Below are 20,119 nucleotides of genomic sequence, written 5' to 3'. Positions count from 1 at the left end.
TAAGTTTTTATTTTATTCAAACTTAAAACAAATAACGTTTGTGAATTATTTTATTTTAAATATATATATTATTTAAAATGTAGGTTAGGAAAACATGTATTTACATATTATATAATTATATGTAAATTAATAATTATCCAATTATATGTAATTATTTTATGTAATATTGTACGATATTGTACCCAATTATATGCAATTAATTTAATAATGATAGAATATCATGATTAATATCCTACCTAATTAGATGGTAATTTGGAGAGAGAAACCCCTATATATTTACTATACATGAAGTGATGTAATACATAAGAGAATAAGAAACATCTCTTCTTCTTCCCATTTTTTATCATTTTCTTATATGGTATCTGAGCAATTTCGAGTTGGTAGTTTCAGCGTGAGGAGTGTGTTGGAGATCCCACATCGACTAGAGATTAAGACATTTCATCGTATATAAGTGGGTGCAACCCTCACCCTATGAACTGGTTTTATGGGGTTGAGTTAGGTTTAAAGTCCACTTCTTAACACGATAAATAAATTATATAAATTGATAATAAATATTTATGTTTCGATATGTATGTTTTGATGTTTCGATTTTTAAAATCGTATTAGAAATGTACTAGAATTATCATAAATCTAACATTTTTTTTATTTATATATTTCACACTTAGAAGTGTCAATATCCAATACAAACACACAATTACACAAACATTTATTTATATGCATCACATGGAACACTACACATTTCAAAGAACAGATACTTTTTGAAGTTTCATTATTTCTTGCAACATTGACCTACATAATAACAACACTTCTCCTCCAACATCACAAAACTCCATTATTTCTTCTTTTATTTTCTTCTTGGAGTTATTCCTTAAGAAGATGAGCATCAATATCTCTGGTGCATTTGTGGAAGTACTCGACATAGCCATATGGAGGATCCACTTCTTCACCAACCCTCTCATATTCAAAGGTCCATTTTACAATAGCACCACCATTTTCCTTATCAATTGATTGAAATATGAGCTTAAACACCTTAAAACTGTGCTCTATGTCTTCTCCGAAGAGCTTGTAGTGGATTGTTTTCTTCTCTTCTTCAACAGATTCAATTTTCTCATGAGCCTTTACAACCTTACCATCTGTTCTTTCACAACCAATCAAAAGTTATATGAGTAAAACCAACAGAATTTATAACTTTAAATAGATTTTACTCGCTATATTGAGTTAATTATATCGCGAGTTAATTATATACTAATTTAAAGACTAAAAATTATTAATGTATAATGTGGTTTCTATTATTAATAAAATATTATAAAATAGTTTCAAAATTAATATCTAAATTAGTTACCAAAATTTTAGTTAGTAATATTTTAGATTTTAAATTAGTCTCTAAAAAACCAAATTTATAAAGTAGTTTCTATCTGGTTTTAGCTACTGACTACTTATGTTTTAAATTAATCTCTATTAGTAGTTTAGAGACTAATTCAGAATCTAAAATATTAGTAGCTAAAACTTTGGTAACTAATTTAGATACCAATTTAGAAACTATTTTATTAACAATAAAAATCACATTTTAGATACTAATAATCTTTTAGTCTTGAAAAATATCTAATTTAGTCAATATAGTAACTAATTATTTTTTGTTTTTAAATTTAATTGTTATTTAATGATTTTTTTTTTGTAGTATTAGATAAACATGATGGTGAAATGTTTTGTTGAACTTTTTTCAATAATCTATTTTTTTTTAAAGAAAAAAGATATTTAATCTTACAAAAGATGAATATCTCCCCTATAAGTTTTGTTTGCATACTTACCTATGACATAAGTCCAGTGTTTGATAGTCTCATGGTGATGCCAGTCTTCACCCTCATGCAACCTTGTTTCATGAACATGATCAGTTAGGTGTTGAACATCATGGAGTTGAGTTAATTGGAAGTTGAACCACTTTGCAGCAGTTGCATGAACTCCAATTTCAGTGCTGATTTTGCCAGAAAGAGTCATGGTGATGAAGAAAGAAGCAAGTGATAATAATGCAAAGAGCAAGGTTGAGGGATGGTGAAGAATGATAATGCCACCATTTATATAGTAACACAATTCACCTAACTCTTCAAAAATAGTTGAATTGGGACCTCTTTCTCTTAACTTGGAAAAGGATGTGATGTTTTAATTTGAAAACTTGTTATTTATATTAGTTTGAAAGAGAAAAAAGAATTAATCAATGATATAGTTGGTGACTCATCATCATTATATATGTTTTCTAAATGGATATATTATTTTTATAGTTTTTATTAGTATTTACGTTTATTTATACTATTAAAAAAATTATTAAATAGAAATTAATTTTAGGAACTAAAAATAATTAGTTGTTATATTGACTAAATTAGATACTGGTTTAGGGATTTAAATTAATTTTTATTATTAATAAATAGTTTATAAATTGGAGGAGAAAATTTTGTATTTTTTTATTAGAGTGTTTCTTCCTGCACCCATCAAATTTTCTACTGCACCCAACTAATTTCCATAACATAAAAGTAAATTTTGAAATTTGAAATTCATAAGTGAAAAAATATACTCCAAAATAACTTTATTGTGACAGATATTTTACCATTCAGAAATCAATTTCTAGAATTGACAGGGTGTAGGAAGAAATTTGATGGAATGCAGAAAGAAACACCTTTTTCTTATTATTATGCAGGCTAGCCAACTGATATGTCCTGATCTATATCTGACCCGCTCGAATTACAAATAATGCGAAACAGACTTAAGCGGGTCAATGAACCAAAATAGTGAGTTTGTCCTATGTTTTTCATAACAAACTTGGATCGACCTGCATGATCCACCTCAAATTATCTCTCCCAGTGTGAACTATATTTTAATGTAAGTAACTTTAATTATATGCTCTATTAAATAAATTTGTCTTACACCTTCCTCTACCAATGTGCATATCATATTTATAGATTTTATCAATATTTATATATATTGTGAATAATTTTTATTTACTGTGAAATTTTTTAAGCAATTAGTTTGAAGGCCAAAATTTTTAAATATATCTATATATGTGTGTGAAAGTCTTTTATTAATTAATATTTAGTAAAAATAATTTAAGAAGAAAGGTACGTGGTATTATATAGTTAGGTAGAAATATTTGAGTAATTATGTGAGAACGGACACCTACAATCATAAGTACCTTTGACATTTCATGAAAATCATTTATTGATATCCATTTAATTATCATAATTTTGATGGACCCATTTTAATTAATGTTTGAATGATCTCCGTTATAATATTGATATGAAATATTTAATTACTAATTTAAAACAATTGATTATTTATTTATAAAATAAATAAATAAAAATTCAAAATAATTAATTATTATATATCTAATCGATTATATTAAAAAATTTATATATATATATATAATCAATTATATTAAAAAAAATTATCAATTATTTTGCCTGATACATCAAAGATTTCTCGTCAATCACTCTTGCTCTTTTATCCACAAGCCACCAATGAAAAAAAACAAATTATAATTTTATTTAATTATAAAAAAATATGTGATGATGATTTCAGTTTCAACTCTTTGAGAAAGTAGTAACTATGAATGCCATTAATAAATTGACTTGTCTCCTACATTATCCTTTTTTGGAACTTCATATAAAAGAGAATACTTCTAAAACACACCAAGTAAAGAAAAATATTTAGAGAATATTTTTATACTAGTAATTTTGATATAAATATAAATAATTAAAATACTTATGTAACAGCTTTTTCTGTGAAATAAGTTTTTATTTTATTCAAACTTAAAACAAATAACGTTTGTGAATTCTTTTATTTTAAATTAACAGTTATTACAGTCATCAACCTATATAATATAAATACGGACATATGTAAAAAATATATATAATATTTAAAATGTAGGTTACGAAAACACGGATTCAGATATTATATAACTATGAATTTTATAAATTGATAATAAAGATTTATGTTCATAAATATATTTTAATTTTTTTAATAAAAAGATGATTTTTATTATTGGTTAAAAAAATTATTTTTATTTTTATAATTATAATAAAATTTATACAATAAATTTGTGTTTTTAAAAAATTAATGTATTTCTCCTTTTTAAAATCGTGTTAGAATTATACTAAAATTATCACAAATCTAATATTTGATTATTATATATTTTACTAATACGTATGTTATAAATGTCAATATCCAATAATACGTGTAAACACATCAATACACAAACATTCATTTATATGCATCACATGGAACACTACACACTTCAAAGCACATATACTCTTTTGAAGTTCATTATTTCTTGCAACATTGACCTACATAATAATAACAATACTTCTCCTCCAACATCACAAAACTCCATTATTTCTTCTTTTTTTCTTCTTCTTGGATTTATACCTTCAGAAGATTACCATCAATATCTCTGGTGCATTTGTGGAAGTACTCAATGTAGCCATATGGAGGATCCACTTTTTCACCAAGCCTCTCATATTCAATGGTCCATTTCACAATAGCACCACCATTTTCCTTATCAATTGCTTGAAATATGAGCTTAAACACCTTAAAACTGTGCTCTATGTCTTCACCGAAGAGCTTGTAGTTGATTGTTTTCTTCTCTTCTTCAACAGATTCAATTTTCTCATGAGCTTTTACAACCTTACCATCTGTTCTTTCACAACCAATCAAAAGTTATATGAGTGAAACCAACAGAATTTATAACTTTAAATAGATTTTATTCTACAAGAAAAACATTAAATAGTAATCAAATTTAGAGAAAAAAAACAATTTAATCACTATATTGACTAAATTAGATATTAATTTAGAGACTAAAAAATTATTAGTATCTAATGTGATTTCTATTATTAATAAAATATTATAAAATGGTTTCCAAATTGGTATCTAAATTAACTACCAAAGTTTTAACTACTAATATTTTAGATTTTAAATTAGTCTCTAAAAAACTAAATTTATAAAGTAGTTTCTAAATTGATATCTAACTATTAATTACTAGGGTTTTAGCTACTACCTATGTTCTAAATTAGTCTCTATACTAGTCTTTTAGAGACTAATTTAGAATATAAAATATTAATAGCTAAAACTTTGGTAATTAATTTAGATACTAATTTAAAAACCATTTTATAATATTTTATTAATAATCGAAATCACATTTTAGATACTAATAATTTTTTAGTCTTTAAATTAGTATTTAATTTAATCAATATAGTAACTAATTATTTTTTTTTTAAATTTAATTATTATTTAATGATTTTCTTGTAGTATTAGACAAACATGACAATGAAAACATGACAATGAAGTATGTTTGGTGAACATTTCGAAATATTTTGTTGAACATTTTTCAATAATCTATTTTTGAAAGAAAAAATATATTTAATCTTACAAAAGATGAATATCTTCCCTATAAGTTTTGTTTACATACTAATTACCTATGACATAAGTCCAGTGTTTGACAGTCTCATGGTGATGCCAGTCTTCACCCTCATGCAGCCTTGTTCCATGAACATGATCAGTTAGGTGTTGAACATCATGGAGTTGAGTTAAGAAGAGGTTGAACCACTTTTCAGCAGTTGCATGAACCCCAATTTCAGTGCTGATTTTGCCAGAAAGAGTCATGATGATGAAGAAAGAAGCAAGTAAAAGTAATCCAAAGAGCAAGGATGAGAGATGGTAAAGAATGACAATGCCACCATTTATATAGTAACATAATTCACCTAACTCTTCAAAAATAATTGAATTGGGACCTCTTTCTTTTAACTTGGGAAAAGGATGACAATTTTTTAATTTGAAAACTTGTTATTTATATTAGTTTGAAAGAGAGAAAAAAAATCAATGATAAAGTTGGTGACTCATTATATATGTTTTTTTTAATGGATATATATTTTTATATAGATTTTATTAGTATTTAAGTTTATTTACACTATTAAAAAATTATTAAATAAAAATTAATTTTAGAAACTAAAAATAATTAATTGTTATATTGACTAAATTACATAATATTTTAGAGACTAAAAATATTATTGGTTTCTAAATTAGTTTCTATTATTAATAAATAGTTTATAAATTGATATCAAATTAGTTATCACGATTTTTGCTACCAAATTTAAGATCTAAATAATTGATAGTTAAAATATTGATCACTAATTAAATACCAATTATAAATTAATTTAAAATTAATAATATTTTTACTTTCTAAAATTAGTTTTTATTTAATAATTTTCTTGTAGCCTTGTATAGTTGTATTGAATGTGTTATTTTTCAAAATTGTAAAATTTTGGGTAATGTAGATTTATATACTCTGTTTTTTTTTGATGGGATACATCTAGTAGCTATTTTGTATAAGAATTAACGTATGTCTTAAATACTTTTCATTATTCAATTTTTATTTGTTATAAAAAATGTAATTTTATTTATAATTTTTATTTTTATTTGTATGTTTTGTGTTTATTATTGATCTACCATTTTAAATTTTTAATATGAAATTAATTACTTTATTTTCTTAAAAAAAAAGCATAAAAACATGGTTAAAGTACTTTAATACTAAGGGAGTGTTGCATAATATCAAGCTATAATGAGTTTGATCCATTTGGAGTTGAAGTTGTTCCAGAAAGATCTTCTTGGAGTAATGGCCACCGACAAAAAAGTAGGTTTAGATAAAGATTTTTATGAATACCATTCAATATAACAATAAATGAAGTTCAAATTATTCAACTTTTATTAAATTAAATTGGTTGAAATTTTATAAAATTGTGTATTAAATTAAATTAGTTCGAATAAGATGTTTTTCCTTCGTAATTTTTTTTCTAAAATAAAATAATTTAATATGTATGTTAACTTTATTTAATTCAATTATTTAATTGGACTTGAAAAAAAAATGATAATGTTTTTAAGAAAAGTAAAAAGGAATAAAACTAAGTTGTTAGATAGTGAAAAAAAAAATAGTACAAATGAATTGTATTTGATATTTAAAAGAATCCTATATCATTTATGTGTATAAAAATAGGGTTACACCTTTTTTCTTGTTATTTTATGTTTGTTCAATTTCTTATCATTTATATGTTTAATAAAAAAACCAAGATTATTATATTTTTATTTAAGAATATAAATATCTTTTTTTCTTATATTATTTTATTTTAAAAATTGATAGCTAAAATTTTGATAATTAATTAGATATAAATTGAAAAATTATTTATTAATAATATAAATTAATTTAAATACCAATAATTTTTTAAGTTTATAAAATAATATCTAATTTAATTAATATAATGATAGTGTTAACTTGGATAATATATAACTATGATACTAATAATTGTAATAAAAAAATGACTTATTTAATAGCTTTTTCTGTGAAAATAAGTTTTTATTTTTATTAAAACTTAAAACAAATAATTATTGTGAATTATTTTATTTAAATTACCATATATCATAATTATGCAAGTCTTATCATCAAAACAAACTAAAATTCATGCAAAATTATTTATTATCAATAACAAAAAAAATATACTTAATAGCAAAATACTATGGTGCTCCAAGTGTATACAAAGTAAAAGTATATAACCAAAAGAGAAAAACAAAAAATAGGAAACTAAAGGACTACATTGTAAATCAAACTATGACAAAACCATCACTCCAAAACTAACCTGGCACAAGACAAACTATACCTCTAGCCAAAAAAAAAAATATATACATATTTGGGCTACTTACATATATGGCAACATAAAAAAAAACCCTAGCTCTTGATGTTTAGTAAAACTTATGATAACATTTACAAAAAGTAAAAGTGCATTGTGATATGTGAAATTTTGGTTCTATTCATGGATATGTATTGCCTCTTTTAAACTTTCTTTTTTTCATTGGTGGAGAATTTTTTAATGTACTTTGTCCTCTTGTCTTGAAAAGGTTTCACCAAATTTTGTATTTATTTTAATAAATATGTATGGACAAGTTCTATTATATTGTTTTAATATGTTTTTATTGCAACTAATCACTTCTATTATTTTCATTTTATCAATTCAAATCACTCGTTTTGTTTGATACAATCACAATTAATACTATTACAATAAACATTGGAAAATCTCATTCAATAATAAGGGAAAATACATATTACTTTCATGTTAGATATCACTATGCAACTTAAGATCTCAGCTAGACTAACACCTCAAGTAACAACAATCATTTGCCATCACATGAAAAAAAAAGTATTATTAAAAAAGAATACAAAAATACGGAGGACTAGACCAAAACCCATATGTTAACAAAAACGATACATAGGTAGACTATACATATTCACAAAGAATTCTAACATCAGACAAGATGGAAGCATATTATACCAATGAAAAGTTTCTCTATGAATAAATCTTAAATTAGCATACTTATTAGCACACGCATTCCCTTCACGAAAAATATGAGTAACCCTAAACCTAATTTTCCCACAGTAATTAAGACAAATATTTCATCGATTACGAAGCATCAAAGAAACATTTGTCCTAACAGTAAACGCAACACAAATCAAAGCAGAATCACATTCCATCCAGATATTAGTAAGCCCCATCTTTTCAGCATCCTCCATAGCATGTATAACCCCATAAAACTCAGCAACCAGAGTAGTCTGAACTTCAAGAAACGCAGAAAAAGCTCTAAAAAATTCCCCTATACTCCAACGAAAAATACCTCCACAAGTAGCAAGACCAGGATATCCCCTATCAGGCCCATCAGTGTTAATTTTAACTTAGCCTCGTGAAGGAAACTCCCTTCTAACATGAAAAGGACGTAGAACTTTACTAGTACGAGTGTTAATACCAAAAAACTTGAGCACATTGAAATCAAACATATCATTCTTCATTGAAGCTTAGACGAATTACCCACTAGACAACTTAAATCTTTAATAACCAAAATAGCCCTTGAAACCTCAATCCTATTCTGAAAACGAGCATAATTCCTCATACGCCATATCATCCAAATAGAAAAAGTTATTGTTAGAATAGATGACTTTAAACTAGAGGGGGGGGGGGGGGGTGAATTGTTTAAAGAAGATTTTCGTAAACTTTTAAAACAAGAATGAAATTATCTCAAGAAACAATTGATCCAGAAAAAACAATCGGTTGTTTCGCAGACCTAGGCTATCCTCTACCAAAACTTGTGATATTTTGCTCTACTTTCTATCATTTTTATTTTGCGTTCGTATTTTGCTAAAAATTTTCATGTGAGTACTTTCATATGTTGTTTGCACCCAGGTAAGGAGGCACGTCCATAAACGAAACACAAAAAGAAGATACGGGGAAGAAAAGGCAGGACGTGTTTTTTTCGGAAAACCAGTTTTATTCACTCTCGGACTGGGACTTAGTGCGCCTTACTCCTTGGGTGTAATGGTCTGAAATTTTTACCAGACGTTCGTCACTGTGTCTATTGAATTTTGACTGAGATTTGAGCCCCAGATTCGTCCCACAAGATTGGTAATAAATTTTTTATTAATCACTGCCAGGGCTCAAAGGAAGGTTCGTTTGTGTGTGAAACTGTTTGATTTTTTCCGTGGGTGAATATCATCCGTTTGACCTGAAATACGTCGCGTTTTGTCCCAAATTCATTGGAGATTCTTACGTGGAATTTCAGGAAAAAACTATTTCGGGAGAATTTTTCAGAAATTTTCGTGCAAACCAAGGCTATCCTCTAACAAAACTTTTGAAATTTCAGCCCTACTTTCTACGATTTTTAATCTGCGTCCGTATTTTGCTGAAAAAATTCACGCGAGTACTTTCATATGTTGTTTGCACCCAGGTAAGGAGGCACGTCCATCAATGAATCACAAAAAGAAGATACAGGGAAGAAAAGGCAGGACGTGTTGTTTTTAGAAAACTAATTTTGTTCACTCTCGGTGTGGGACTTAGTGCGCCTTACTCCTTGGGTGTTCTGGTCTGAAATTTTTACCAGAAGTTCGTCACTGTGTGTATGGAGTTTTGGCTGAGATTTGAGCCCCAGATTCGTCCCACAAGATTGGCAATAAATTTTTTATTAATCACTGCAATGTCTGAAAGGTAGGTTCGTTTGTGTGTGAAACTGTTTGATTTTCTTCGTGGGTGAATACCCAACCGTTTCACCTGAACTTTTTCGTGTTTTATCCCAAATTCAGTGGAGATTCTTACGTGGAATTTCATAAAAAAAACTATTTCGGGAGAATTTTTCAGAAATTTTCGTGCTAACCAAGACTATCCTCTACCAAAACTTATGAAATTTTACCCTACTTTCTACAATTTTTGTTCTGCGTCTGTATTTTGCTGAATAAATTCACGCGAGTACTTTCATATGTTCTTTGCACGCAGGTAAGGAGGCACGTCCATAAAAGAATCACAAAAAGAAGATACGGGGAAGAAAAGGCAGGACGTGTTGTTTTTAGAAAAGTAGTTTTGTTCACTCTCGGTGTGGGACTTAGTGCGCCTTACTCCTTGGGTGTTCTGGTATGAAATTTTTACCAGATGTTCGTCACTGTGTCTATTGAGTTTTGGCAGAGATTTGAGCCCCAGATTCGTCCCACAAGATTGACAATAAATTTTTAATTGATCACTGCCAGGGATGAAATGTAGGTTCGTTTGTGTGTGAAACTGTTTGATTTTTTTTGTGGGTGAATACTCATCCGTTTGACCTAAAATTTGTCGTGTTTTGTCTCAAATTCAGTGGAGATTCTTGCGTGGCATTTCAAGAAAAAACTATTTCAGCAGAATTTTTCAGAAATTTTCGTGCAAACCAAGGCTATCTTCTACCAAAACTTGTGAAATTTCACCCTACTTTCTGCACTTTTTTTTCTGCGTCCGTATTTTGCTTAAAAAATTCACGCGAGTACATTCATATGTTGTTTGCACCCAAGTAAGGAGGTACGTCGATAAAATAAATTCAAAAAGAAGATACGGGACAGAAAAGGCAGAACGTTGTGTTTTCGGAAAACCAGTTTTGTTAACTCTCGGTCTAGGACTTACTGCGCCTTACTCCTTGGGTGTTTTGATCTGAAATTTTTACCAGACGTTCCTCACTGTGTCTATTGAGTTTTGCCTGATATTTGAGCCCCAGATTCTTCCCACAATATTGGCAATAAATTTTTTATTAATCACTGTCAGGGCTGGAATGAAAGGTTCGTTTGTGTGTGAAACTGTTTGATTTTTTTCGTGGGTGAATACTCATCCGTTTCACCTGAATTTGTCATGTTTTGTCCAAAATTCAGTGGAGATTCTTACGTAAAATTTAAGGAAAAAACTATTTCAAGAGAATTTTTCTGAAATTTTCGTGCAAACCAAAACTTGTGAAATTTCGCTATACTTTCTCCAATATTTATTCTGCGTCCGTATTTTGCTGAAAAAATTCATGCGAGTACTTTCATATGTTGTTTGCACCCAGGTAAGGACACACGTCCATAAACGAATTTCAAAAGGAAGATACGGGGAACAAAATGCAGAACGTGTTGTTTTGGAAAACCAGTTTTGTTCACTCTCAGCGTGGAACTTACTGTGCCTTAATCCTTGGGTGTTTTGCTCTGAAATTTTTAGCAGACGTTCGTTACTGTGTCTATTGAGTTTTGGCTAAGATTTGAGCCCCAGATTCGTCCAACAAGATTGGAGATAAATTTTTAATTGATCACTGCCATGGCTGAAAGGAAGGTTCGTTTGTGTGTAAAATTGTTTGATTTTTTCATCAGTGAATACTCATCCGGTTGACCTGAAATTTGTCGCGTTTTGTCCCAAATTGAATAGAGATTCTTACGTGGAATCTTAGGAAAAAACTATTTCGGGAGAATTTTTCAGAAATTTTCATGGAAACCCAGACTATCCTCTACCAAAACTTGTGAAATTTTGTCCTACATTCTGCAATTTTTATTCCACGTCCGTATTTGCTTAAAAAATTCACGCGACTACTTTCATATGTTGTTTGCACCCAGGAAAGGAGGCACGTCCATAAATGAATCACAAAAAGAAGATACGGGGAAGAAAAGGCAGCACATGTTGTTTTCAGAAAAGAGGTTTTGTTCACTCTCGGTCTGGTACTTACTGCGCCTTACTCCTTGGGTGTTGTGGTCTGAAATTTTTACCAGACGTTTTTTACTGTGTCTATTGAGTTTTGTCTGAGATTTGGCCCCAAATTTGTCCCAGGAGATTGGAAATAAATTTTTTATTGATCACTACCAGTAATGAAAGGAAGATTCGTTTGTGTGTGAAACTGTTTGATTTATTTCGTGGGTGAATAATCCTTCGTTTGACCTTAAATTTATCGCGTTTTGTCCCAAATTCAGAGGACATTATTTCATGGAATTTTATGAAAAAAACTATTTCGGGAGAATTTTTTAGAAATTTTCGTGCAAACCAAAGCTATCATCTACCAAAACTTGTGAAATTTCGCCCTACTTTCTACAATTTTTATTCTGCATCTGTATTTTGCTGAAAAAATTCACGTGAGTACTTTCATATGTTGTTTGTACGCAGGTAAGGAGGCACGTCCATAAACGAATCACAAAAAGAAGATACGGGGAAGAAAAGGCAGGACATGTTGTTTTCAGAAAACCAGTTTTGTTCACTCTCATTCTGGGACTTACTGCGCCTTACTCCTTGGGTATTCTGGTCTGAAATTTTTATCAGACGTTTGTCACTGTTTCTATTGAGTTTTGGCTGAGATTTGAGCCCCAGATTTGTCACACAAGATTGACAATAAATTTTTATTAATCACTGCCAGAGCTGAAAGGAAGGCTCGTTTATGTGTGAAACTGTTTCATTTTTTTCGTGGGTGAATACTCATTCGTTTGACCTGTTTGTCGCGTTTTGTCCCAAATTCAGTGGAGATTCTTACGTGGAATTTAAGGAAAAAACTATTTCCGGAGAATTTTTCAGAAATTTTCGTGCAAACCAAGGCCTCTACAAAAACTTGTGAAATTTCGCCCTACTTTATGTACTTTTTATTTTGCGTCTGTATTTTGCTGAAAAAATTCACGCGAGTACTTTCATATGTTGTTTGCACCCAGATAAGGAGCCACGTCCATAAAGGAATCACAAAAGGAAGATACGGGGAAGAAAAGGCAGGACATGTTGTTTTCAGAAAACCAGTTTTCTTCACTCTCGGTCTGACACTTACAGCGCCTTACTCGTTGGGTGTTCTGGTCTGAAATTTTTACCACACGTTCGTCAATGTGTTTGAGTTTTGGCTGAGATTTTAGCCCAAGATTCGTCCCACAAGATTGACAATAAAGTTTTTATTAATCACTGCCAGGGCTGAAAGGAACATTTGTTTGTGTGTGAAACTGTTTGATTTTTTTTTTGGGTGAATACTCATCCGTTTGACCTGAAATTTGTTGCGTTTTGTCCCTAATTCAGTGGAGATTCTTACGTGGAATTTCAGGAAAAATTTATTTCGGGAGAATTTTTAAGAAATTTTCGTGCAAACCAAGGCTATCCTCTACCAAAACTTGTGAAATTTCGCCCTACTTTCTCCAATATTTATTCTTCGTCCGTATTTTTCTGAAAAAATTTACGCAAGTTCTTTCATATATTGTTTGCACCCAGGTAAGGACGCACGTCCATAAATGAATTTCAAAAGGAAGATACGTGGAACAAAATGCAGAACGTGTTGTTTTTTGAAATCCAGTTTTGTTCACTCTCAGCCTGGAACTTACTGCGCCTTACTCCTTGGGTGTTCTGGTATGAAATTTTTACCAGACGTTCGTAACTGTGTCTATTGAGTTTTGGCTAAGATTTGAGCCCCAAATTTGTAAGGATCTAGAAAATAACCTTAGAGTAGAAGTGATATATTTTAAATGATACCTGTATATTTTATTATTAAAATGAAAATGACATATAAATAGAAAATTCAGTTATTCAGGTTTCATTTTAAAATAACCACCATCTCTCTAAAAGTTTCCCTTTCTCTCTCTTCTCTCTAAGATTCTGACCTCCTCGTTCATCTGTTTGACGATCAGAGTACGCCATTAGACTCCTGGCAGCAAAGACTACAAGACTGCCCGATCAAAATCTCTGATAGAGTAAGTTTATTTTCGTACCCTTTTCCTTTCCTCTCCTTCTCTCTATGATTCTGACATCCTCAGTTATCAGTTTGACGATCGGAGTCTGCCATTGAACTCCTGCCAATGAACCCTACAAGATTGCCCGATCAAAATCCTAAATAGAGTAAGTTCATTTTTGGCCCTTTTCTTTGAGTCAAATTTTGAACTTGATAGGTTGTCTACATGAGTTTTACATGTGACTCTTTTAGCTTTAGGGTTAATCTCTGTTAACTCAAGGTCCTAGTTATATAGTTAGATTTTGATTAGGACTCTGTGGTGCAGGTTAATTACCTTTAAGCTTTTGGGTAGGTTTGGAGCTCTTGGTGAGCATCAACTAAAGTTCAGGTAAGGGAAGCTAGTCTTATTATTTTCAATAAAACCCTAGGTTAGAAGATTCTGGATATGGAGGTGACGTGGTCACCAATTCCAATTATTTTTGCTTGCAGGATTGTCTCTCTTGAAGAGTAAAGTAATATATTGATTTTGAATCTTTTATATTGATTTTAAGGTGAATAATTTGTTGAAACTGTTTGTGATTGAGAATTGAAAGTGTTTGAATGATAATATAAATGAGTTGAGCTATTCTTTTTGAATATTTTGGTTGAATTACTTAAGTGAGATGTTTGATGAGAAGTGGTTGTGTGATTTCAGATGATGGTTGATTTAAAGAGCATATATTTGGAATTAATTATGTGTTTTAAGTAAAGTTTGAGATATATTTGGATTGTTTAGAAAGTTTATATATGAAGTGATTGAGTGGTGTATTGATATGTTAAATGATGTATTTAATGAGGTTAAAGTGTGATCAAGACGTAGTATTTTTAGGAAAGGAAATACCATCTTGAGATTGTTATTAGGGTGTATTGATTTGTGAGTGTCCTGTGAATGAGACGATCCTGACTCTACTGATATAATGAAATCAAATAGATGAAGTTATTCAGTTGGTGAAAGTCGAAGGAGGTCCATTTGGCTGATTCTGAGGTTTGAAAGAACTGGTCAGAGCATATCAAATGGATTTACCCTGTCATATGAAGATGGTGAGATGTTGAGATAATTATGTGCATGGCTGTGTGGGTTTCACAGCAGTAGTATGACAGGTGCAGGTCTCTGGATGCTAATTTCAATACACGAGTCTTCCGGAAGTAGAGTCAAGTGTCTATGTGTTGTGAGTCAGTAAAAGTCTGACATATGAAAAATGAATTTTATGAATGTAATAGACACTTGATGGTTTGAGAAATCATATGAGAATTGATGAATTATGCTTATTAATTTGAAATTTAAATTATATCAAAAAAAAATTATATAGATAGCTTACCCTGTTATTTGTTTGTGTTTGTTTCTCTAACTGTGATGATCGTGTATTTACACGGGAGCAGATGAGATTGCAGGTAATAGAGCTCCTCAATGAGCAGCAGAAGGATTAGATAGATTTAAATTAAATGCTTTGTTTTGTTTTGTTTTTAAACTTTTTGGATGTATATATTAAATCCTTATGAAGAGGGATATGTTTTGAGATACAAAAATGAGAAAACAATATATGTTTATATGTTAATTAGATGTTGTACGCATATTATTTTTATTTATTTATTTATTTTTTAAAAAGTAAAAGTTAGGGATGTTACAAAATTCGTCCCACAAGATTGGCAATAAATTTTTAATTGATCACTGCCAGGACTGAAAGGATGGTTCGTTTGTGTGTGAAATTGTTTGGTTTTTTCATGGAAGAACACTCATCCGGTTGACCTGAAATTTGTTGGGTTTTGTCCCAAATTCAGTGGAGATTCTTACGTGGAATTTTAGGAAAAAACTAGTTCGGGAGAATTTTTCAGAATTTTTCATGGAAACCCAGACTATCCTCTACCAAAACTTGTGAAATTTTGCCCTAAATTCTGCAATTTTTATTCTGCGTCCATATTTTGCTGAAAAAATTAACGCTAATACTTTCATATGTTGTTTGCACCCAGGTGGGGAGGCACTTCCATAAACAAATCACAAAAAGAAGATACGGGGAAGAAAAGGTAGGACGTGTTGTTTTCGAAAAACCAGTTTTGTTCACTCTCGATCTGGACTTACTGTGCCTTATTCCTTGGGTGGTCCGATCTGAAATTTTTACCAGACGTTTGTCACTGTGTCTATTAAGTTTTGGATGAGATTTGGGCCTCAGATTTGTTCCACAAGATTGACAATAAATTTTTAATTGATCACTGCCAGGGCTGAAAGGAAGGGCTGTTTGTGTGAAATTGTTTGATTTTTTTTTGTGGGTGAATACCCATCCGTTTGACCTGAAATTTGTCCCGTTTTGTCCGAATTTCAGTGGAAATTCTTACGTGGAATTTCAGGAAATTTCAGGAGAATTTTTCAGAAATTTTCGTGTAAACCAACCAAGGCTATCCTTTACCAAAACTTTTGAAATTTCGCCCTACTCTCTACAATTTTTTTTCTGCGTACGTATTTTGCTGATAAAATTCACGCGAGTAATTTCATATGTTGTTTGCACCCAGGTAAGGATGCACGTCCATAAACGAATCATAAAAAGACGATACGGGGAAGAAAAGGCACGACGTGTTGTTTTTGGAAAACTAGTTTTTTTCACTCTCGGTCTGGGATTTACTACGCCTTACTCCTTGGGTGTTCTGGTCTGAAATTTTTATAAGACGTTCGTCATTGTGTCTATTGAGTTTTGGCTGAGATTTGAGCCCGAGATTCGTCTCACAAGATTGACAATAAATTTTTTATTAATCACTGCCAGAGCTAAAAAGAAGGTTCGTTTGTGTGTGAAACTGTTTGATTTTTTTCGTGGGTGAATGCTCATCCGTTTGACCTGAAATTTGTTGCGTTTTGTCCCAAATTCATTGGAGATTCTTACGTGGAATTTCAGGAAAAAACTATTTCGGGAGAATTTTTCAGAAATTTTCGTGCAAACCAAGGCGAGACTACCAAAACTTGTGATATTTTGACCTACTTTCTACAATATTTATTCTGCGTTCGTGTTTTGCTGAAAAAATTCACGCGAGTACTTTCATATGTTGTTTGCAACCAGGTAAGGAGGCACGTTCATAAACGAATCACAAAAAGAAGATACGGGGAAGAAAAGGAAGGACGTGTTATTTTCGGAAAACCAGCTTTGTTCACTCTCGGTCTGGGACTTACTGCGCCTTAGTCCTTGTGTATTCTGGTCTAAAATTTTTACCAGACGTTCGTCCCTGTGTCTATTGAGTTTTTGTTGAGATTTGAGCCTCAGATTCGTCGCACGAGATTGGCAATAAATTTTTTATTGATCACTACCAGGGCTGAAAGGAAGGTTCGTTTGAGTGTGAACTGTTTGATTTTTTTTGTCGGTGAATCCTCATCCGTTTGACCTGAAATTTGTCGTGTTTTTTCCCAAACTCAGTGGAGATTCTTATGTGGAATTTCAGGAAAAAACTATTTTGGAAGAATTTTTCAAAAGTTTTCGTATAAACCAAGGCTATCCTATAGCAAAACTTGTGAAATTTCGCCCTACTTTCTTCAATTTTTATTCTGCGTCCGTATATTGCTGAAAAAATTCACGCGATAATTTCATATGTTGTTTGCACCCAGGTAAGGAGGCACGTCCATAAACGAATCATAAAAAAAAGATACAGGGAAGAAAAGGCAGGACGTGTTGTTTTCGAAAAACCAGTTTTCTTCACTCTCGGTCTGGGACTTACTCCGCCTTACTCCTTGGGTGTTCTTGTCTTAAATTTTTACCAAACGTTCGTCACAGTGTCTATTGAGTTTTGGATGAGATTTGAACCCAAGATTGGCAATAAATTTTTTATTGATCACTGCCAGGGCTGAAAGGAAGGTTTGTTTGTTTGTGAAACTGTTTGATTTTTTTTCGTGGGTGAATACTCATCTGTTTGACTTGAAATTTGTCGTGTTTTGTCCCAAATTCAGTGGAGATTCTTACGTGGAGTTTATGGAAAAAACTATTTCGGGAGAATTTTTCAGAAATTTTAGTGCAAACTAAGGCTATCATCCTCTACCAAAACTTGTGATATTTTGCTCTACTTTCTACAATTTTTATTCTGCCTTCGTATTTTGCTAAAATATTTCACGCGAGTACTTTCATATGTTGTTTTCACCCAGGTAAGGAGACATGTCCATAAACGAAACACAAAAAGAAGATACGGGGAAGAAAAGACAGGACGTGTTGTTTTCGGAAAACCAGTTTTGTTCACTCTCGTTCTAGGATGAAATTTTTACCACACGTTCGTCATAGTGTCTATTGAGTTTTGGCTGAGATTTGAGCCCCATATTCATCCCATATGATTCACAATAATTTTTTTTTTTAATCATAGTCAGGGCTGAAAAGAAGGTTCGTTTGTGTGTGAAACTATTTGATTTTTTTTGTGGGTGAATACTCCTCCGTTTGACCTGAAATTTGTCGCGTTTTGTCCCAAATTCAGTGGAGATTCTTACGTGGAATTTTAGGGAAAAACTATTTTGGGAGAATTTTTCAGAAATTTTCGTGCAAACCAAGGATATCCTTTACCAAAACTTGTGAAATTTTGTCCTACTTTCTACAATTTTTATTCTGCGTCCATATTTTGCTGGAAAAAATTCATGCGAGTACTTTCACATGTTCTTTGCACCCAGGTAAGGAGGCACGTCCTTAAACGAATCACAAAAAGTAAATACGGGAAGAAAAGGCAAGACATGTTGTTTTCGGAAAACCAAGTTTGTTCACTCTTGATCTAGGACTTACTGCGCTTTACTCCTTGGGTGTTCTGGTCTGAAATTTTTACCAGACATTCGTCCCTGTGTCTATTGAGTTTTGGCTGATATTTGAGCCCCAGATTCGTCCCACGAGATTGGCAATAAATTTTTTATTGATCACTGCCAAGGCTGAAAGGAAGGTTCGTTTGTGTGTGAAACTGTTTCATTTTTTTCGTGAGTGAATACTCATATGTTTGACCTAAAATTTGTGCGTTTTGTTCCCAATTTAGTGGAGATTCTTACCTGGAATTTCAGGAAAAAAATGTTGAACCAAGTGGTGTTCAAGCTTTGAAGAATCCAAATCCTTTGAAGGATGTTGAAGCCTCTGTTGTGCTTGATGTTGTTGTGCTGGTTTAAGCTTTGTTCTGGGGTAGTTTATATGTTGTTATCCACCCTGTGATTAAATCTAAAGCATTAGCATTCTCATTCTTTGTGAAAACAAAATGATTTCAAACTAAGTAAAAACAACCGATTGTTTTGTCGAAACAACCGATTGTTTGTACTTAGGTGTTTTGAGAAAAAGTTTGAAAACTGTTTTGAATGGTTGAACTGTTAAGTACCAAAACAACCGATTGATTCGAGGAAACAACCGATTGTTTGTTTTGGGACCATAACAGAAAAACTGTTTTCTTTGACTGAGCTTTAAATGATTTAACTGCTTACGCTCCAGTCATTAAATGCTTTGACCAATCTTTTAATGCAATGTAAGAGTTTGTTAAGATTTGATAACAAACTTCATCTTTGAATATATTCAGAAAAACAGATTTAAGAAAAAAGAATCTTTGACGAAGTTTTTCTAAGAAAGTTTTTCAAAGTGCTGAGATTGCTAAGTGTTTGTGATTGATCAAAGTGCTGGAATAGGATTCTGCTTGTATTGATTTCAGATTATCTTCTGTAACAAGTGTAATCCTTGTACTCTATTGAAAAATTTCATTTATGTGTTTGTTGAGATTGGTTGTGTGTTCTTGAGGTGTTCAAGATCAGCAATCTTAGTGTTGGCCAAGGAGAGTGTGTTTCTTGAGGTGTTCAAGGTCATTCTCTTGGTTGTTGTGTAAGTGATCAAGTAGTGATTGCTTAGTGGATATCCTCAGGGTTTCTGAGAAGACTGGATGTAGCTCTGGTTTGGAGTGAACCAGTATAAACAACTGTATACAATCTCTCTATCTCTAACTCTTTAAATTCAGTTTATTTGTTGTTTGCTGGTATAAACAACCGATTGTTTCTACGAAACAACCGATTGTTTTTCTGGTACTATAGCTTTTGCTTGTTGTTTTGGCTAACTGAATTGCTGAATCAATTGGTTCCTGAGATAAATTCATT

The 20,119-nt window shown here is 31.1% G+C and overlaps 2 protein-coding genes across 2 annotated transcripts; both read right to left on the bottom strand.

Moving 5' to 3' along the window:
• Nucleotides 1-619: 619 nt before the first annotated feature.
• LOC137829102 (MLP-like protein 43) lies at nucleotides 620-2,088 on the bottom strand. Its single transcript, XM_068635900.2, has 2 exons — nucleotides 1,809-2,088; nucleotides 620-1,133 (listed from the first exon to the last, which is right to left on the bottom strand). Exons 1-2 carry the CDS (start codon nucleotides 1,993-1,995, stop codon nucleotides 862-864), a joined length of 459 nt encoding a protein of 152 aa, XP_068492001.2. The 5' UTR covers nucleotides 1,996-2,088; the 3' UTR covers nucleotides 620-861.
• A 2,137-nt stretch (nucleotides 2,089-4,225) lies between these two features.
• On the bottom strand, nucleotides 4,226-5,693 carry LOC137830807 (MLP-like protein 43). The gene is made up of 2 exons (XM_068638287.2): nucleotides 5,460-5,693; nucleotides 4,226-4,679 (listed from the first exon to the last, which is right to left on the bottom strand). The coding sequence occupies exons 1-2, from the start codon at nucleotides 5,644-5,646 to the stop codon at nucleotides 4,408-4,410; spliced, it is 459 nt and encodes a 152-aa protein (XP_068494388.2). The 5' UTR covers nucleotides 5,647-5,693; the 3' UTR covers nucleotides 4,226-4,407.
• Nucleotides 5,694-20,119: the final 14,426 nt, after the last annotated feature.

This window comes from Phaseolus vulgaris, chromosome 11 (assembly GCF_051622355.1).
Source record: "Phaseolus vulgaris cultivar YP4 chromosome 11, ASM5162235v1, whole genome shotgun sequence".
In the NCBI taxonomy this organism is placed as follows: domain Eukaryota; kingdom Viridiplantae; phylum Streptophyta; class Magnoliopsida; order Fabales; family Fabaceae; genus Phaseolus; species Phaseolus vulgaris.
The sequence above is the reverse complement of the archived record's forward strand: the minus strand, read 5'-3'. Positions and strand labels throughout refer to the sequence as shown.